This window comes from Ctenopharyngodon idella, chromosome 11 (genome assembly GCF_019924925.1).
Source record: "Ctenopharyngodon idella isolate HZGC_01 chromosome 11, HZGC01, whole genome shotgun sequence".
Taxonomy (NCBI): Eukaryota; Metazoa; Chordata; class Actinopteri; order Cypriniformes; family Xenocyprididae; genus Ctenopharyngodon; species Ctenopharyngodon idella.
Window position 1 is genome coordinate 8,937,799 of NC_067230.1, and position 20,586 is coordinate 8,958,384.

At 36.7% G+C, this 20,586-nt stretch overlaps 1 protein-coding gene across 19 annotated transcripts in view; it reads left to right on the plus strand.

Moving 5' to 3' along the window:
- Positions 1-20,586, plus strand: part of ppfia4 (PTPRF interacting protein alpha 4) — a 118,755-nt gene that overhangs the window by 83,490 nt on the left and 14,679 nt on the right. For 12 of the 19 annotated variants that reach the window (XM_051913447.1, XM_051913450.1, XM_051913448.1 and 9 more), the window contains exons 9-17: positions 972-1,055; positions 5,148-5,279; positions 11,497-11,559; positions 11,817-11,908; positions 12,061-12,193; positions 12,559-12,785; positions 17,448-17,676; positions 17,813-17,848; positions 18,111-18,241. In XM_051913447.1, coding sequence (XP_051769407.1) covers positions 972-1,055; positions 5,148-5,279; positions 11,497-11,559; positions 11,817-11,908; positions 12,061-12,193; positions 12,559-12,785; positions 17,448-17,676; positions 17,813-17,848; positions 18,111-18,241 — 1,127 coding nt within the window. The remainder of the gene's footprint in view (positions 1-971; positions 1,056-5,147; positions 5,280-11,496; positions 11,560-11,816; positions 11,909-12,060; positions 12,194-12,558; positions 12,786-17,447; positions 17,677-17,812; positions 17,849-18,110; positions 18,242-20,586) is intronic. The other 7 variants (XM_051913466.1, XM_051913464.1, XM_051913449.1 and 4 more) reach the window with 3 other exon arrangements.

The following is a 20,586-nucleotide window of genomic DNA, read 5'->3' on the forward strand; positions in this document are numbered from 1 at the left end:
TGGGCCTATGCAGTTCATAGTAATTCATTTTCTGATATAAGGAGGTTTTCTTTAAGCGACTGTGGAGGGTCGCCACTTGATGTCCAATGTAAAATCTGGACTCTGAAGCAAAACCATTTGAGGATCACTGATTCAAACCATTTGTTTTTGTCAGACCTGTGGCCTAGCAGTCAGGCAGTGAGTTTTCCCACACATTGAGCCATGGCGCTCATGCAAGTTGGAATCTGGCAGTATTTCTTTATCCTGTTCCAGTTCCTCTTTGCATCATTTCTATCTGTTTTCTTGTTATACGTTTCAAAAAAGACCAAAATAAATAAAAAAATACAGCTGTACTGTTCATTATAAAGCACTCCATTGCATCAGCCATCAAACATGCACAGGTAGAGCAGATATTTCTCTTTTACAGGCTTTCTTGCCAGTTTAGATAATCCTCACTCGGTTGCAGTCACGTTCCATCTGAGCATCAGCTAGAATTGTGGATGACAGTGTTTTTCCAAGGCAGCCAAATGTCTTGTCAGTGTGTCAGGGAGGCAGTGGGGTTTTGTTTATAGTCTTGCTAATGCAGCTAATTAAAAATGGCAATTTTTTGTTTTTCTCAGTCAGTGGCATCCTGTCACGCACCTCATGCTCCTAATGATACAGATCCATGACCAGCCTTAAACCAGATGGAGACTTTCTCCTTCCTTAGATCCCATTTACTATACACAGAACATGCCATCATTGGGCTATAGACCTTAGTCAGGGAAGCTGAACTGTACAACAATACGCACTAAACAAACTGTACATTTATGTCAAATTTTCATTTAAATATGGTTTATGAAAACACATTTTTCGAATATATGACAAGTTAATTTCTTCAACCAATAAAATATAAGCAATTTCTAAACCCCTTTTTTTCTTAAAGGTGAAGTGTCTAATCCTTAAAGGTTTTAGCCCTGCTCTCTTTATGCTAATGTCAGTGTTTCCTGCAGGCGGAGGAGCGTCATGGCAACATCGAGGAGCGTTTGCGCCAACTGGAGGCCCAGCTGGAGGAGAAGAATCAAGAGCTGGGCAGGGTGAGGACTGGGTTGGGGTCATGACACTAAAAGAAAAGAGGAATGTATGTAGAGTGTGTCATTGAGTGAGTGAGTGAGTGAATGTAGGATAGAGATGAGATTGCTTGAAGGATGATGGGGTGGAGAAATTGAGGAAGTGCGAGTGGCTTCGGTTCATTGCGTGTGGTTTTGATTTGTTTAAGTGCACATAAGAATGAACACTATAAAGATTCACCAGTGTTTTTTGTGTGAATGTGTGGCCACAATGTCTCCACAAAACTTGAAACACCTACGTCAAATGGTCCCTGTTAAGAAAAAGGCTTAGTAAATATACTAAATAAACAGAATATCAAAATGAAAATGTAAAATAGCAAAAAGATTTATTTGAGTTATGTTTATGGTTGGGATTCAGGGTTGGAATAGGGGATATTAGCTCAGTATTATACAAGTCAATGGAAATGTTTGTTTAGCCAAATTGCCTCTAGAAGTTTGTATTATTTTATACAATGTATATAATGTAGGTAACACTTACGATAAGGTTACATTTGTTAACTACATAAGTTATCATCAACTAACAATAGGGGTGTGACAAGATGTCGTGCCATGAGATCTTCTGATATTAAAATGTGAAAAGCTGTCTTTCGATATTGCCATGACAGAGCGTGGGGGTTTAAATTACATTACGGTACCCACCGTGGCACCGCCTCCACTGTCGTTTTGCTTTTTTCATAGTAATATAAACCATTTTATTCAGTTGTATAATGGTTGCTTCAGTTGTAAACCATTGAAAACATCTGCTCTGCTCATCCAGCATGAGCTGCAGAGTCGCACATACCGCAGCAGGAATCACAGTTCACTGATCACGTGACGAGAATAAGGCGAGATGTCTGACAAGACCATGGTGGAGAATTCGTTGAGCAACAGAGCCTAAGCATCTGATAAATGTTTTATCTTGTAGAAAGCTCTGCACCGCCACTCCCTATACACAGAGTACGCGCAAATGCAAATTCGAAAGCGAAAGTAAAACGCGAGCTCCCTGATGCGTGCAAATTAGGCTACGTACAGTAGCCTGTCTCCCAATATCAAACCTATGGCTGGGCTGTGTAGTTGTAACCACCTCTTAGCTCTGGTCTCTGTTTTGGTCTCTGTCGCACTTTGAATATTGAGAGAGTACTTTGATTATAGTTGAACTTATCGTTTGCACTTAATAAGACTAAGAAAAAACGGTGTTATTTATTTTTGTTATTTATACTGTTCTGTTTCTGTTCAATTTGTGGAAAGGAGTTCAATTAGGAGGTCACAAACAGCCTCAATCAGAAGTTCTGGAAGCTCATAATTCATGTACAGTAAGGTCTGAAGAGACTCATGTAAAATCATACAGGAGAGAAGCCAGTCAGTTGAGTTTGTGGCAAAACCTTTTACAGTGCTTATATATTGTTGTCTTCCAATGCATATGATAATTCATACTCAGAAAGTAGAACTGAAATGACATTCATTACAAGTTAAAACATTTTAAAATGCACCTGCAGATTTTTCCAGTCATGAATTTTGTCATTGAGGATTTCTTAAAAATACTTTGCAAAAATCTTGTCTCGTTCTCGTGAATCTAATCTCATGTCTGGTCACACCCCTAGCTAACAATGAAAAATACTTCCAAAAAATGTATTAATCTTAGATAATATTAATTTCAACAATTACTAATACATTAATAAAAATCAAAAGTTGTATCTGTTCTTATTATTTAATGGGCCTGAACTAGCAATGAACAGTTGTATTTATATTACCTAATGTTAACAAGGATTAATAAATAATGGAACAAATGTAATGTAATTGTTAGTTAATGTTAGTTAATACATTAATAATAATGTATTATAAATATATTATAATGTATTTTTAAAAGAGTAAAAATATAATATATTATTCTCATTATTATTATTATTATTATTATTATGTTTTAATATTTATTTATTTATTATTTTATTATTAGCTCCGTGTCAGAAGTCAGTGAAGTGGAAATCAGTGGAAATGTATATTTAGCCATAGTTTGGTGACAAATTAGCCCCTAGCAGTTTGCATTATATTATACTAAATATATTCAAAATGAAGGGGAAAAAAAACTTTTTTGGGTGTGGGTCAAGGTTTGTCTGTAGTAATTTAAAATTTGATTTATATCAAAACGGAAGTATATGGTCCTAATTAGATAAATGTGTGTGTATGTTTAGGAAGATGTTACCTGTTGCACAATAGGTCTTGACCAGGCCTTCAGGCAGTGTGTTTGACCTCACAGTAGGGACTCTGAGAGCTGACCACTCCGATTAACCTGTGCTGCTTTGCCCATCCCTGTGTTTCTCACACACACAACTGAGGCATACAAAGATCAATAAGCTAGCACTCCTGAACAAACACTCACACAAACATATGCTGCTACTCTGTGAATATGGGGCATTTTTTAGCTCATCTTGCAGATGAATTTCCCCACCCCCAGTGAGAGCAGAGCTGTAATTGGCTGCTATATTTGGATTTTGAATAATTCATGCATGATTAATTTCCCCCTGCATGTGAGCTGATGGTTGTAATGACTTAAAGCAGTCAAATAGAGTCCTTATCCTCCTTCAGCCTTAATTAAACCTTGATACATACACCTCAGACTGAGCTTTAGTTTGAATTCTTCCCTGACAGTTACAAAGCTCTGTGTTGACTACATTTTAAAGGCCGTTTGCCACCAAAAGAAAATTAGATTTTGAATTAAGGTTTTGTTGCCAGGCAACTGAGTGCCCATATCCCACCACAACTGTGTTTAAAAGTCATCACCCCTGCATTCAACTATAAGGACTGTCATTATTCATTTTCTAGAGGGAACAAAATACACACCCTTTGAAATATGTGAGAAGTTAGTATTAAATTATGGAGCAAAATGTGAACAGTCTGAGTCAGCTGTGTTTTTAATATCATGAACCAGACTTAAAAATCAGACATAAAACTCTTAGAACATGTTCACAGAGCTTTAGGGTGAATATTGCCCTCTATTGGTTATACTGTGCATACTTTATGTCAACAGGAAAAAAAAATCCTATAGACCATATTTTGCTTCTCACATTTTCTTCTAAAAATGCAGGAATATAATTTTACTGTTAAATGATTAGTTCACTTTGAAATGAAAATTACCTCAAGCTTTACTCACCCTCAAGCCATCCTAAGTGTATTTGACTTTCTTTTTTCTGATGAACACAATCGGACTTATATTATAAATATCCTGACGCATCCAAGCTTCATAATGGCAGTGAACGGAACCGAGTATGAAGCTGAAGAAAGTGCATCCATCCATCATAAACGTACTCCACATGGCGTAAAAAGCGTAAAGGCCTTCTGAAGTGAAGCAATGCGTTTGTGTAAGAAAAATATCCATATTAACAAGTTATAAAGTAAAATATCTAGCTTCAGTCAGACTGCCTTCCATATTCAACTTACAAAAAAAGTGTAGCTGACGTGACGTATGATGGATGGATGCACTTTCTTGAGCTTCATACTCATTGGTCCCGTTCACTGCCATTATAAAGCTTGGACGTGTCAGGATATTTATTAATAAATCTCAGATTGTGTCCATCAAAAAAAAAAAAGAAAGAAAGTCAAATACACCTGGCTTGATGGTAAGTAAATCTTGCAGTAGCTTCTCACTGCAGAACACTCGAAATCCAGGGGGCGGAGTCGGGTAGGTTAAGGGATATGTAAAGTGGGAGGAGTTGGATCCAGATCCAGGGGGTGGAGATGGGTAGGTTTAGATCCAGGGGGTGGAGACGGGTAGGTTTAGGGATATGTAAAGTGGGAGGAGTTGGATCCAGATCCAGGGGGTGGAGATGGGTAGGTTTAGATCCAGGGGCGGGGACGGGTAGGTTTAGATCCAGGGGCGGGGATGGGTAGGTTTAGGGATATGTAAAGTGGGAGGATCTTGTGTTCTGGATCTGGATCTTGTGTTCTGCAGTGAGGACCATCTCAAATCTTGGGGTTATTTTCATTTCAAAGTGAACTAATCCTTTAAATGAAAGGATGTTGTTTCATACTTCCCCTTTTTCTTTCTTTTTTATCTTCTCTATTCGCTCCCTCACTCTTTCTCAGGCTCGGCAGAGGGAGAAGATGAATGAGGAGCATAACAAACGTCTGTCTGACACTGTGGACCGTCTCCTCACCGAGTCCAATGAACGGCTTCAGCTGCACCTGAAGGAGCGCATGGCTGCGCTGGAGGACAAGGTATGTATCTTACCGTGCCCACCTTCACATATCGTACACATTTATGGTCACTTATTATCATCTGATGCTTAAAGCATTCAAGTAACACACAGGCACAAACAGGCTGACAAGCATTCAATTTTCATCCTTAGGACAAAAAAAAAATATCTCATAAGATATCAAGAGCTATCTTCAGAAATAAACATTTAATTATTATTATTATTATTATTATTTTGCTTTTTCTTTTCTCAATAAGCCTAATTTAAAAAAAAAAATTATTTACAAAAACATTCTAAAAAAATAAATGTATATAATTATTTAAATTATTATTTACCCCTTGCGAAAAATCGTATACACCTGTTGCATTCCTGGGTCTGTTTAAACCCAGTGGAACGTAAGCTTTTAAAACAGTCATAACAACTAAAACCATATTGTATCTAATCAGTAACTTAACATTAATGTAACTATATTTTATGCTATACTTTTACCCATTTTTTATTAATTAAAAAATTTAAAAATTCTTTAAAATTTAAGATGTTACAAGAACTACAGCAAAAACTACAGTGTGATGCAAGAAAATTCTCCTTTTCATGCTTCAGCGATTTATCAATAGGTGGCAGCAGAGTGAAATGTGCACTTCTTCTTTTTCAAACCCATTTTCAAATTTAGACTGTTTGGTCTGTGAACTTTTGATCTACAAACAGACATTTATTTAATTTGTCATTTTATTTTAATTTCAGAATTATTGTGTGTGCATTATGGAAGTTTTTTTTCCTAACAAAATTAAAATGAAAATTCAAATACTTAAAAAGATCAAATAATAAATCAAAGTTTCAAAACAGCTGCTCAAATAATAAATCAAATGCTCAAATTATTAAATAATAAATTCTAACTCTCAAACGGCTGCTCAAATGACAAATCAAATGCTCAAATGCAATTTCATTTCCTCATTCAGGTAAGCATAAACTATATCAAAAATCAAATTACGACTAATTTTATTTGATTTTTAATTTTCATTATCAACCCATTATAAACCTGTCATAATTAAATCTATAATTCAATGATCAAATTATAAATCAAATGCTCAAATCGTAAATCAAATGCTCAAATCGTAAATCAAATGCTCAAATTATAAATCAAATGCTCAAACAGACATCGCAAATGATAAATCAAATGCTCAAACTGACACTGCAAATGATAAATCAAATTCAAGTGAGGCATGTTAATCAAGTGGCGTGTCGGCGGAGATTTGAGGCGGAAGAGGAGACTTTCTTGTGTGCAGTTTGGGTAACTGCCACACTTGAGCAAAAAATATGATTCTGTAAATCTAAATGAAAAACTTTCTCATAATTATGACCTTTTCTCATAATAATGACTTAGTTTCTCTTAATAATTAGAAACTTTCTCGTATTACTTCAAAGCATGCGGACCAGAAGGGAGTGCGACATCCGCTGGTCAAAACCGTGTAAAAGGCATGAACACAGTAGGCATGGCACGTTCTGAAAAACAGTAGTTTTTGTTAAAGTCAGTGTAATATACAAAGTGTAATCTATTAGATATCTATCAATAAATAACATTAATGATAAATGATCAGTAGGCCTACGAGAACAGAGAACTGTCCGTCTTGTCTGCACTTTTTTCACTCCTCCTCTAACTGCAGCCGCCTACTCTCACCTACATTTCAGGCAAGGCTAGGCGCATCTCAAACAAGCCTTCTTTCTCCAGACGCACGTCACATGTGCGTGTCGACTGGCACGGAGCAGAGCGAGCGTTTTTAATTCATTCCAATGAATAAAATCCGATGTCATCGTTCATTTCACTGTAGACATCGCCCAACCCTAGTAACCACTACCTGATAGTCAATTCAGAATGTTGCAAATAAGAATGGTGCTTTTTCTATGAATATTTGATTACTGTACTGTATTTGTCTATTATATTTGTCTAATAAATCATCTGCTAGCTACAGCCATGGTAGGTCTCTGACTAAATACTGATACCTAGTGGTCAAAAGCAATAGCAAAAGTAATAGGTATTAAATTGCAGTCAAAGATTTTGGACAGCTAGTTTGGCTTATTTGTTTAGTGCGGAATGGCTGCGGTAGGGGGCCTAACCTCATATTCTTTCATAGGGCCCAAAATTGCTAGCGGCGCCCCTGATGATACACAATGGGTAGGATTAGTGGTGTGGGGCAGGGGCATATTATACGTACGCCAAAAGTGCGTATCATATAATGCACGTCAACAAATTGCGTGTCATATGCATGCCAAAACTGTGTATTATATGCACGTCAATCACATGCGTATCATATGCACGCCAAAGTTTTTTTCTGCGTATAAATAGCACGCCAAATGAGATCGGACTCACATTCGGTGTTAAGAGCTGGAAAGACTGCCAAAACTGGCAACTCAGCGGTGAGTCAGTGTCATGACGTACAGTAAGGGCAGAACAAGTTTAAATATCTTTTCTAGTTTATATTTCCATCTTGTAATGCCGCTGTTTTTATAAACACTACGCCTCACACAGAGGGACGATGAAAAGAAATGCCATCAAAACTTTTCTCAAGACAGTCAGTTCCCTTCAGAGATACAATCATAGAATTCATTCATACTTTTATTCATATAATTTCCCTCAGAACTCTGTTGTAAAACCTCTCACTTCTCTCGCCATTTTTTTCAAATGAAACCTACACTTCCTGCTGTATCTGCGTGAGTGCTTATTTTGCTTAATACTGGACAGTATTTACCGTGAGTTTTTCAAATCCTGGCAATCCACGGTTTTAATGATGATTAAAATATTAAACTGTAATACTAACCGTCGGAAACTGCATCGTGGTTTATTGTCAAACTGGTAACTGTTTCCTCACTAACCCTCAAACTACAGTGAGCTTGAACCCCTCGTAAATCTTTAGCGACCCCCTGCATAACCACCCTGCAACATTCTGGGAACGTTATTTTTTGGTTGCAAAAAGAAAACATAACAAGAACGTTCCCAAAACGTTATTTATTATTTGATTCTCAAAAATAAATAAATAAATAAAAAATAACCAAACAGGAACCAAATACTAACGTTAGGGGGACGTTCTGTTTTGGCCGGGGCTCAGCTACCAGTTTTTGGTTCCCAGAATTTTCTTTTTTACGGTTTTATTTTGGTTAGCCAGAAAAGTTTTCTAAATGGAAATAGAATGTTAGTTTTTGGTTTGTAGAACGTTATTCTAACGTTTTTAACATTCCCGTTATTTTAACATTCCTATAATGTAAAGCTAACATTCTCCTAACGTTATTCTAACATTCCCCTAACATTATTCTAACGTTATTTTAATGTTCACCTAATGTTATTTTAACGTTCCCTTAACGTTATTATAACATTATTCTAATGTTCCCCTAATTTTATTATAACGTTATTTTATCGATCCTCTAACGTTAGTTTAATGTTCCTTTAATGTACTTCTGACGTTCCCCTAACATTATTCTAACATTCCCCTAATGTTATTATAACGTTATTATAACGTTCCCCTAACGTTATTATAACAATCCTCTAACATTATTTTAACGTTCCTATAACGTAATTCTAACGTTATACTAAAGTTCCCCTAACAATATTCTAATGTTCCTATAACGTTATTCTAACGTTATACTAACGTTCCTCCTAACAATATTCTAATGTTCCAAGAACTCTCCTGTACATCAGTAATGCTGTACGTCAGTAATCATCCAGCTCACCCGCAACCCATTATAGTATAAGCGATATGGAAATTGGATGTATGGAGGCTTATCATCAACATTATAATAAACGTTCTATAAAAGTTATTTTTTGGTTATTTAAAGAAAACCACCCTGCAACATTCTGGGAACGTTATTTTTGAGTTGCAAAAAGAAAACCTAAAAAGAATGTTCCTAGAACGTTATTATTTGATTCTCAAAAAAAAATCAAAAATCAAACGGGAAACAAATACTAACGTTAGGGGAATGTTCTGTTTTTGCTGGGGCCCAGCTAACAATTTTTGGTTGCCAGAACATTAGTTTTTGATTCCCAGAATGTTCTTTTTAACGGTTTGTTTTTGGTTAGCCAGGAAAGTTTTCTTAACGGAAATAGAATGTTAATTTTTGGTTTGTAGAACGTTATTCTAACATTCCCCTAACGTTATTCTAACGTTCCTAGAACGTTCCCCTAACCAATTTACTCTGATATCATTAGTCCGCTGTACGTCAGTAATCATCTAGCACACCCGTGACCCAGTATATTATAAGCGGTATGAAAAAAAAAATGGATGTATGGAGGACTATAATCAGTATTACAAACCATTTTGTTTTTATTGTTTATAACATTTGCCTAACGTTATTCTAACATTATTTTAACGTTCCTCTAACATTATTCTAACATTCTCCTAACGTTATTCTAAAGTTCCCCTAACATTATTATAACGTTATTATAACGTAATTCTAACGTTCTCCTAATGTTATTATAACATTATTCTAACGTTATTCCAACATTATTCCAATGTTATTCTAACATTCCTATAACGTTATTCTAACGTTATACTAACATTCCCGCGCAATGAGTAACACTGCTCTTGTCTGATTGAAATCTGTGGGTCACCATTCTGTTAGTATTGACTTGTTGATACACAAAATATGTGCAAAAAATGAATGGCCTATAGGCCTACTGATCATTTATCATTAATGTTATTTATTAATAGATTCTAGATTACGCTTTGTATATTACACTGACTTTGACGAAAACTACTGTTTTGCAGAACGTGCCATGCCTACTGTGTTCATGCCTTTTACACGGTTTTGACCAGTGGATGTCACTAGCGTTCCACTCCCTTCTGGTCCGCATGCTTAGAAGTAATACGAGAGACGTATTATGAGAAACTAAGTCATTATTATGAGAAAAGGTCATAATTACGAGAAAGTTTCTCATTATTATGATTTACAGAATCGTATTTTTTACTCAAGTGTGGAAGTTACCCAAACACACAAGAAAGTCTCCTCTTTCGCCTCAAAACTCCGCCCACACGCCACTTGATTGACACGCCTCATTTGAATTTGATTTATCATTTGCAGTGTCAGTTTGAGCATTTGATTTATCATTTGCGATGTCTGTTTGAGCATTTGATTTGCCGTTTACAATGTCGGTTTAAGCATTTGATTTTTTTATTTGCGATGTCGGTTTGAGCATTTGATTTATAATTTGAGCATTTAATTTATGATTTGAGCATTGAATTATAGATGTAATAATGACAGGTTTATACTTGTTTGATAATGAAAATTAAAAATCAAGTACAAATTAGTTTTAATTTGATTTTTAATACAGATCATGCTTCCCCGTATAAGGAAATGAAATTACATTTGATTTATCATTTGAGCAGCCGTTTGAGAGTTCGATTTAATATTTAATAATTTGACCATTTGATTTATCATTTGAGCAGCTGTTTTGAAACTTTGATTTATTATTTGATCTTTTTAAGCATTTGAATTTTCATTTTCATTTTGTTAGGAAAAAACTTCCATAGTGCATGTACAATCATGTTTAGAAACAAAATGCAGTACCAGTAGTTGGAAAAAAGGCTACATGTTTTTTTACAGAAGTAATTTGAGACATCATTTTTGTGTAAAGCCACTTCCGGGTCAAAATGGACCTGAATGCAAAAGATGTAACAATTTAGTTTAAATGGTTATCTCTCTCACATTTTTTTTATTTAAAAAATCTGGAAAAAATTATGTGTATTTTAACAGTCTTAATACATATCCAAAGTTTCTTTTTCATACTAAAAACTATGGATTTTTTTAGAAATTTGTCATTTTTATGTACCTCTTCCTTGTCAAAACAGACACGGATGCATGAAAAAAGATTAAAAAATAAGAAATTATTTTAAATAACTATTTCAATTTTTATTTTTATATGATTATATTCTGCCTACACCCTAGAGAGTGCAAGGCCATATTCTAGGTGTATACTGTTATGGCACAAGGAATATCTTGTAAAAAACTTGTAAAATATCTTGTTCAGCTCGAATTAATAGAACCCAGTCTGATTCTCTATTGAGCTGTAAGCTGAGAGAACAGAACAGACTGTGAAAAAATGAATGGCCAGATGTGAAGGGACAGGCTGAAGCACCACATGTAGAGGGAGAGAATGTGCAGGTTATTGCATGCACAACCTGCTGCTTTAAGCTTCTCAACTTTGTTTCTTCTGTGTGGTTTTTTTTTTTTTTTTTTTTTTCCCTGCCATCAAGAATGCACTCATCCATGATCTGGAAAATTCCCAAAAACAACTGGAGGAGTTCCATCACACCAAGGTACCACTGCTTGTTAATATCACACTGATCTGCAGATCAACAGCAACAGCAAGAGATGCTATTGCAAGAAATAACTGAGTAGCATAAAGTGTCTAAGGACTTTTCTTAATCAACATCAAGACTTTAATTATTTGAAATATAAATCTTTTGTAAATTGTCAATGTCTTTACTGACACTTTTGATCAATTTAATGCATCTTCATTATATTAGTAATTTTAAAAGAGTTGACCCTAATCAAGTGTTTTCTGGCTGTGTAGGAAAGGCTCATTGGGGAGATTGAAAAGTTACGGGCTGAACTCGATCATCTGAAGCGCAGAAGCGGGGCATTTGGGGACGGAACACATCCTAGGTGACACCCACATTTAAAACGATTGATTGTGTTTGTTATGTAATTATACTAAAATATTAGCCCTGTTTTTATTTGCTCATTAAAAGTGATATGGCTGTAAACATGCCTAGTAAAGTGTCTGAGCCTCTTTTTCTCTCTCTCTGCTGTTTTAGGTCTCATGTTGGCAGTGCCACAGACCTGCGGTTCTCAGTGGTGGAAGGACAGGGGGATCATTACTCCTCCACAGGGGTCATACGACGGGCTCAGAAAGGTCGACTGGTGGCACTCAGGGATGAGCCCACGAAGGTGTCAATGTCACACCTATATCTCCATCTGCCACTGTCTTAACTCTTCCTGTTCTCTTCTCTCTACTAGCATGTAATATGTATGAGCAATGGTATAACTGGTGCATGTCATGAAGTCGCTGACAATCCTTGTTTTAAACTAATAGACATGAACAGTGTTTATTCTTTCAGTCATATCTCTCTCTTTCTCTCTGTTCTTTTCTTTTGCCCCGTTGGATATGTTCATTGTAAGTTCCGGGTTCTCTAATCCACAACAAAACATGTTTATTTCACATCAGAACTTAATGAAACACTAAAATCTGGAAGCCTGATTCGAAAAATCCTCAAAATATTGGTTTGTGCCCTGATCCATATCTTTATTCCCAGATCCTGCCGATGGTGGAGCAGGATTGGGATCGCTCTCAGCCTTCCAGCTTGCGGGCCAGCCGTACTCACCTCATGGGAAGCGACACCGAGCTTTCTGATTTGGACGATGAAGACCGTGACACTATATTCAGCTCGGCCGATATGCTGTCCCCCAGCGGGCACTCAGACGCCCAGACGCTTGCCCTCATGCTACAAGAACAGCTGGATGCCATCAACGAGGAGATCAGGTTGGGAACATAGACTATTAAAGAGACATAACATGAAAAACTCTGGGGTTCAGTATTCGACCATCTTGCATAAGTTGTTCTGAGCAGTGCCATCACCAACCACGTTGCAACTCCCTGGAACCATTCATAACACCTTAGAAACTGCATAGCAATATCCCGACAACCAGTTACAACACCTTGCATTGTGGCAGTGAGTTTTGCATGAATTAGCGCCACTCAATTTTTTTTTTTTTAGAAAGCAGTTTCACTGTTTACTGTCGAAATGACTAACCGCTAACTTAGCTGCAAAAATGGGTCATTTAGAGTGCGTCATAATTATGATGTCAGAACTATCATCACATTATCATGTGACTGCCCATGTTTACTGTGTATATCAACACCTATTCAGTGTTCATTTTTATAATGGGGGCGTTGTTACTCATTTAACTTGTGAAAACGCTAGCCAATCAACAGAAGTCATTTGCATGAGTCTTAGGGCCCTATTTTAATGATCTAAGTGCATGGTCTGAAGCGCATGGCGCAGGTGCACTTGGGCGTGTCCGAATCCACTTTTGCTAGTTTAACGACAGAAAAAATGGTCCAAAAGGGTTGTACCTAGTCTCTTAATGAGTCACGGGTGTGTTTTGACCGTAATGTGCAATAAACCAATCAGAGTGCCATCTCCCATTCCCTTTAAAAGCCAGCTGAGCTTGCACCATGCCGGATTTGCTGTTTACATGGCGGAATATAGACATCCTCAGACGAGTCAGTTTAAATACATGTGTGTATTGCCACAATTGGTCAAATAATTTCATTCGTTATTACTGCAAATAGGTAATTCTGATACATGCAATAGCTATCCATTATGACATGTAGGCATTTTATCTTTATGTACAAAACAATAATGATTTTTTACATTGTAATCCTTTTATTTTTTAATATTTGGCATGTTTGTGTGCTGCTGCGCATCCCTGTGTGTGTAACAAGCAGAATGTACAAGCATTGTGCACCCATCTATAGGGGCATATTACTAACGCTTCCTTTAAATAACAAAAAAAAACCACAAAAAAAAAAACAGGTTTTTGTTGGTCAATGGCGCAGTCGTTTTCAGTTACCCTAAAATAGCAACACGCCAACAATGCGCCTGAACACACCTCGTCTTCAGCACGCCCATGGGCGAATAGGCCTTGAGTGCATTTGCTATTCAAACAACATGAGCGCTGGACATGAAAATGATAACTGCTTCGGGCTGAAACTAGTAAAAAACACTTGCATCGTGCCTAGGCGTCGCATTGCGCCGGGTGTATGATACGGCCCTTAAAGGTACAGTACCGCTTAAACGCCCCCTTAAAAGTCCTTATCTCACTGATGTATTTCTCATCACTTTGAACAGATTTCATAAAAACTCTTTTACAGTTCAGGGTTACACTTTACAATACTTGCTTTAGTATATGAACACTTCCAGTCTCACAGATTGGATGACTTGCATGAGACCTAATCATCTGCCTCGAGTAGATCAGCTTAGAGCCTTCAAATGTCATGTTCATTTGTCTTATTGATCCGAGCCTGTGCTTTAAATACATGCTCTATTGAATACAGTCTTCAGACGGGTGGCCAGTTAAAGCCAGACTCAACTTTCTTCTCAAACTCGCTGACCTTTTTCGATTTCAGAATGATTCAGACCCTGCAAGCTGAATAAAGGAGCACCTCTGCGGACCGCAGATATAACTAGAACGGTAACAGAAACTGTCAGGCAGGCCGAAAACTTCAGTCTAAATCCAAACAGTCCTCTGAAGCTTGTCCTGATACTAAGCTGTCTGGATTCCTTTCAGCAGCACAAAGCGCTGGCGGTAGAACATCTGTCATATATGGCAGTATTTGTGAGCTGAATCTGCCCATCACACAGATTGATTCTGAGTTGTGGGTGAATATAAATGCCAGACAATAGCAGAGCTATCACCTAAAATAGTGATGGCTTACGACCTGAGCTGTGGTTTAAACTCATGAGGGTTCGGCAGACTACTACTTCCACTGCATGAATACTTGCATATATCAGTAGGAAGAGGAGTCCTGGTGACATTTTCTATGAAGGCCTAATACATAATGCCCTATGAGGCTATTAGTAGTGTATTTTATGGTTTCACAATTAATTCTAGCCACCGCTATTTTATAATATACAGCCATTTATTTTTTCACATTATGTACTTATAATTCATGATAAGGTGTAACATATGACATGAAATTGGATGATAATGCATTATTTACATACAAGTGTAACTTTAAATATGAATAAATGGGTAGTCGACGTTAAATATTTTGTATGGTATCACTTTATTTAAAGGATATAGTTACACATTACAAGTGCTTACTATAGTAATAACAGTCAATTATTATTTATAATTACAACTAACCCTAAACCAAACTCTAACTCTAACCTTAACCCTATAGTAAGTAAATGTTATTAATTAATATCACACAGTACTTATTTGTGTAATTACACTGTAACAATGTCCCCTTAAAATAAAGTGTAACATTTTGTATTTTTCTACAACTATAAAAATTTTTTTGTCAAACCTCATAACTGTTTAAAATGAACTATTAAAGGCAACAACATGAAAGAACAATGGTAACACCTAAAACACTTTACCTTTTTATCATATAAATGTTAATTAAAAACAAAAATATTGTGTAATATTTTAATCAACATTTTTATGAGAAAAATTGTACTTTTAAAAAAAATAAATAAATAAATAAATAAATAAAAGAGTCTATATATACAGGTGCTGGTCATATAATTAGAATATCATCAAAAAGTTGATTTATTTCACTAATTCCTTTCAAAAAGTGAAAATTGTATATTATATTCATTCATACACACAGACTGATATATTTCAAATGTTTATTTCTTTTAATTTTGATGATTATAACTGACAACTAAGGAAAATCCCAAATTCAGTATCTCAGAAAATTAGAATATTGTGAAAAAGTTCAATATTGAAGACACCTGGTGCCACACTCTAATCAGCTAATTAACTCAAAACACCTGCAAAGGCCTTTAAATGGTCTCTCAGTCTAGTTCTGTAGGCTACACAATCATGGGGAAGACTGCTGACTTGACAGTTGTCCAAAAGATGACCATTGACACCTTGCACAAGGAGGGCAAGACACAAAAGGTCATTGCAATAGTGGCTGGCTGTTCACAGAGCTCTGTGTCCAAGCACATTAATAGAGAGGCAAAGGGAAGGAAAAGATGTGGTAGAAAACAGTGTACAAGCAATAGGGATAACCGCACCCTGGAGAGGATTGTGAAACAAAACCCATTCAAAAATGTGGACTGCAGCTGGAGTCAGTGCTTCAAGAACCACTACGCACAGACGTATGCAAGACATGGGTTTCAGGTGTCGCATTCCTTGTGTCAAGCCACTCTTAAACAACAGACAGCGTCAGAAGCGTCTCGCCTGGGCTAAAGACAAAAAGGACTGGACTGCTGCTGAGTGGTCCAAAGTTATGTTCTCTGATGAAAGTAAATTTTGCATTTCCTTTGGAAATCAGGGTCCCAGAGTCTGGAGGAAGAGAGGAGAGGCACACAATCCACGTTGCTTGAGGTCCAGTGTAAAGTTTCCACAGTCAGTGATGGTTTGGGGTGCCATGTCATCTACTGGTGTTGGCCCACTGTGTTTTCTGAGGTCCAAGGTCAACGCAGCCGTATACCAGGAAGTTTTAGAGCATGAAGTGCTTCCTGCTGCTGACCAACTTTATGGAGATGCAGATTTCATTTTCCAACAGGACTTGGCACCTGCACACAGTGCCAAAGCTACCAGTACCTGGTTTAAGGACCATGGTATCCCTGTTCTTAATTGGCCAGCAAACTCGCCTGACCTTAACCCCATAGAAAATCTATGGGGTATTGTGATAAGGAAGATGCGATATGCCAGACCCAACAAAGCAGAAGAGCTGAAGGCCACTATCAGAGCAACCTGGGCTCTTATAACACTTGAGCAGTGCCACAGACTGATCGACTCCATGCCAAAATTTAAGTATTGAGTGCTGTACATGCTCATACTTTTCATGTTCATACTTTTCAGTTGGCCAAGATTTCTAAAAATCCTTTCTTTGTATTGGTCTTAAGTAATATTCTAATTTTCTGAGATGCTGAATTTGGGATTTTCCTTAGTTGTCAGTTATAATCATCAAAATTAAAAGAAATAAACATTTGAAATATATCAGTCTGTGTGTAATGAATGAATATAATATACACGTTTCACTTTTTGAATGGAATTAGTGAAATAAATCAACTTTTTGATGATATTCTAATTATATGACCAGCACCTGTGTGTATGTATATATATATATATATATATATATATATATATATAAAGCTTTTTTTTTTAAATAATAGTCTAAATCATTTTTGCAGTTCCATTTGGTTATGTGCATGTGGCACAGAAATTAGAAATTGCACATATTTTCTCCTGGATGAAAAAATGACCAACAAAAGCTTGAAAAAGGATGGCAGATGTGCTTACTGCTCTTCAGACACACTTGAGTTTGGCTTTGATTTGAAGTGTATTCTGCAGAGAATATGTTCTGTCTAGGGATGTGTGTGTGTTTTATGTAGGAATTTTGAGTTCTTGCTGTCCATGTGCTGAGTGCTCTCTCTGTCTCTCTCTCCTTCTGTTCCAGAATGATCCAGGTGGAGAGGGAATCAGCGGAGCTCCGGGCAGATGAGATTGAGAGTCGAGTGAACAGCGGCAGTATGGATGGCCTCAATGTGACCCTGCGACCGCGTTCCTCCATCCCCACCTCCGTCACTGCCCTCTCCCTGGCCAGTTCATCGCCTCCCGTCAGCGGCCGATCCACGCCAAAACTGACATCCGGTTCAGCGGCCCACGAGTTGGGCATCATGACCCTGGTGATCCTTGCTTCACATTGCAATGCTTTTATTTGTGCTAACCCTGTTAAGTCTCCTTTTTCTAACACTGACAACACTTAATCATCTGTCACCCTGTATTTTTCCTCTGTCTCTTTCTTCCTGCTAACACTTTCAGCCTAGTGATTTAAGGAAACATCGCAGGAGAGTGGCTGTAAGTGTGTCTTCATCTCTAAATGACTGAACACCGGCTTGCTTGTGCTAAATCAGTGCGTGATTATTAGCTTCTGTGGATGAAGAATGTGAAAGAAATGAATATAACTAAGTACAAGACTAAGTATAAATGAGTTCTGTTCATAGGTGTGTGGGAAAGATTTGGTTTCATTAGCTTTTTGCTAATATTAAGGGATATTGTGATGATGATGTTGTTGGTTTGTTTGTTTGTGTGTGTGTGTGTGTGTTTTTGCTTGTCCTAGTCCCCTGTGGAGGCCAGAGAGGACAAAGCCACCATCAAGTGCGAGACGTCGCCCCCTTCCTCCCCCCGAAGTCTCAGACTAGACCAAATGAACTTCGCTCAGCTAACAGGAAGCCTTGAGGATGGCCGAGGGTAAACGCACACACATATCCACAGACAAACACGACTCAGGTGCTAATACAGATCTCTCTCTCTGATTGAAGTAGATGAGACATAATTTTCCCAGCAGGCACACTTGAGGACAGATGAGAGTTTGTTATAGGCACAGACTCTCCCACACACACTCATCTGCTCTTGAGACTATGGGTCTATAAAGTAGTTAATTACTGTCAGCTTGCCTTTGTTCAAGACACATGCAACCCACATTTGTCCTGTAATACACCTCCAGGTGTGCCATGCACAAACACCCCTCCCCCCCATCAGAAATTTGAGCCAAATGGATTTGAATCATAACTTAACTTTTTGAAAATAAGTTGAAGTTGATTATTGTAGGTTAAAAACACAAATACATGTCTGAATATCAGTTAAAAACACAAATACATGTCTAAATATCAGCTCTTCAATAAAGTTATACCTTCGAAAAAAATGATTCGTAAAGCTTCGAAGTGGAATGTGGAATGACATGAGGGTGAGTAATTAATGACAGAATTTTTATTTTTGGGTGAACTAACCCTCGTTCTCTCATTTTGATTTAACTAAAACAAGGGAACAAATTATTATTTCATGTGCACAATTTAGTTAAATGATGAAACATTTGTTAATTTATGGCCATGATATACATATTTTTTCCCGCATTTAATGTGCAGGGCTCCATAGAAATTAATACTTTTAATCAGCAAGGATGCATTAAAGTGATGTTGAAAACATTAATAATGTTACAAAAGTTTTTTTTTATTTTAAATAAATGCTGTTCTTTTGAAAGCATCCTGAAAAAAAACTTGGTTTCCACAAAAAAAATAATAAGCAGCATAACTGTTTTCACCATTGATAAGAAGAAATGTTTTTGAGCACCAAATCAGCATATTAAGAATGATTTTGATAATGATGAAATTACATTTTAAAATGCATTTAAAAGAACACAGTTATTTTAAATTGCTGTAATATTTTCACAATATTACTGTTGTCATTGTATTTTTGATCAAAGCATGTAGTCTGCATTTCCAAGCCCATACTTTGGAACTCAATGTCTCTACATACTTCCCAATCTTACACTTATACAAAGAACAAAATGATTTCCTGGTGGGCAGCATCATATTTAGCCATCAGTGATGCTGTGTTTTTAATGATGTTTCTCCAGATGTTCTCTCTAGAGAATCTTCTACTATTTGAGCTCTGTGAGGTTTTAGCTGTGTGTGATGTTTTTAATGATGAACTACCATGGGCATTGTCGAATACAAATCACACTGTTGTAGCCGGGCTAATTTAATTTAAATAAGACTTTTAGAAGGTGTCCTGTACTCTCAGACTAATACACATTGATTTGAATCAAAGCAAGAAATCAAACCTGATGTGCTCTTTTTTTGCAGTCTCTCTGTCCTTTCTACTCCCACATCACTATTGGGGAGTTAAACTGCATCTCAGAGCTGCCAGACTCTATCAGGATTTAATGCTTCACACAAATTTATGGTGATGTCAGGGGAGGAGTGATTTCCTTATGATGGAATTGGCTTCAATAGATCCAAATGAGAGTGCAGGAATAACAAAGCATTTCTCAGCAGGGCAGGCAGATAAAAACATTACAAATGATCATGCATGTTATACAATACAAGGTGTTGTTCACACATGACAGGTTTTTTGCATTTCCTCTGTATTTTTTTTTTTTTTAATATTTGTAACATACTGTAAGTGATGCATTCACACTAGTTTCCATCCAAAGTTGTGAATTTAACTTATGCACAAAATTGGAATATCGCAATAAAACATTTGCGAATTAAGGACTGTTTCTATCCAATGTGTTCAAGAGAACAAAATTGTCATTTCCTTAGAAAATGATGCAAAATATCTGCAATAAAAATGAATGTTGCTGCAATCAGGGAAGCCACTGCTCGAGGTTCCTACATAATATATTACTTGCGTAAACGCTGTAATCTTATCTTTCATTCGGAGGCGGAAGCCAGTTCTGGAAGGTAATTATATTAAATCATTTTGATGACAGACTTTGGCTCAGGCATTTCAGAATGGCCAAACCAACATGCAAGATTGAGATTCCATGCAAAGAAATTGGTCTGCTGGTTAGTCAAGTATGCCATCTCCCATGATTTGTTGAAGCAAAGTCACATGAGTTTTTTTGTTGTGTATTGAGAGATTTATTCAATAAATGTGTTTCCCTCATAGTTTATGTGCATATATTCTTATTGAATAAAAAAAATGATCCGCCTCAATTGAGTGCATACATTTTTTATGCAAATTTTTACAATTTATGTGCATCTTGGCATTTCTATCCAAGGTTTTTTTTTTTTTTTTTTTTTTTAATGCGA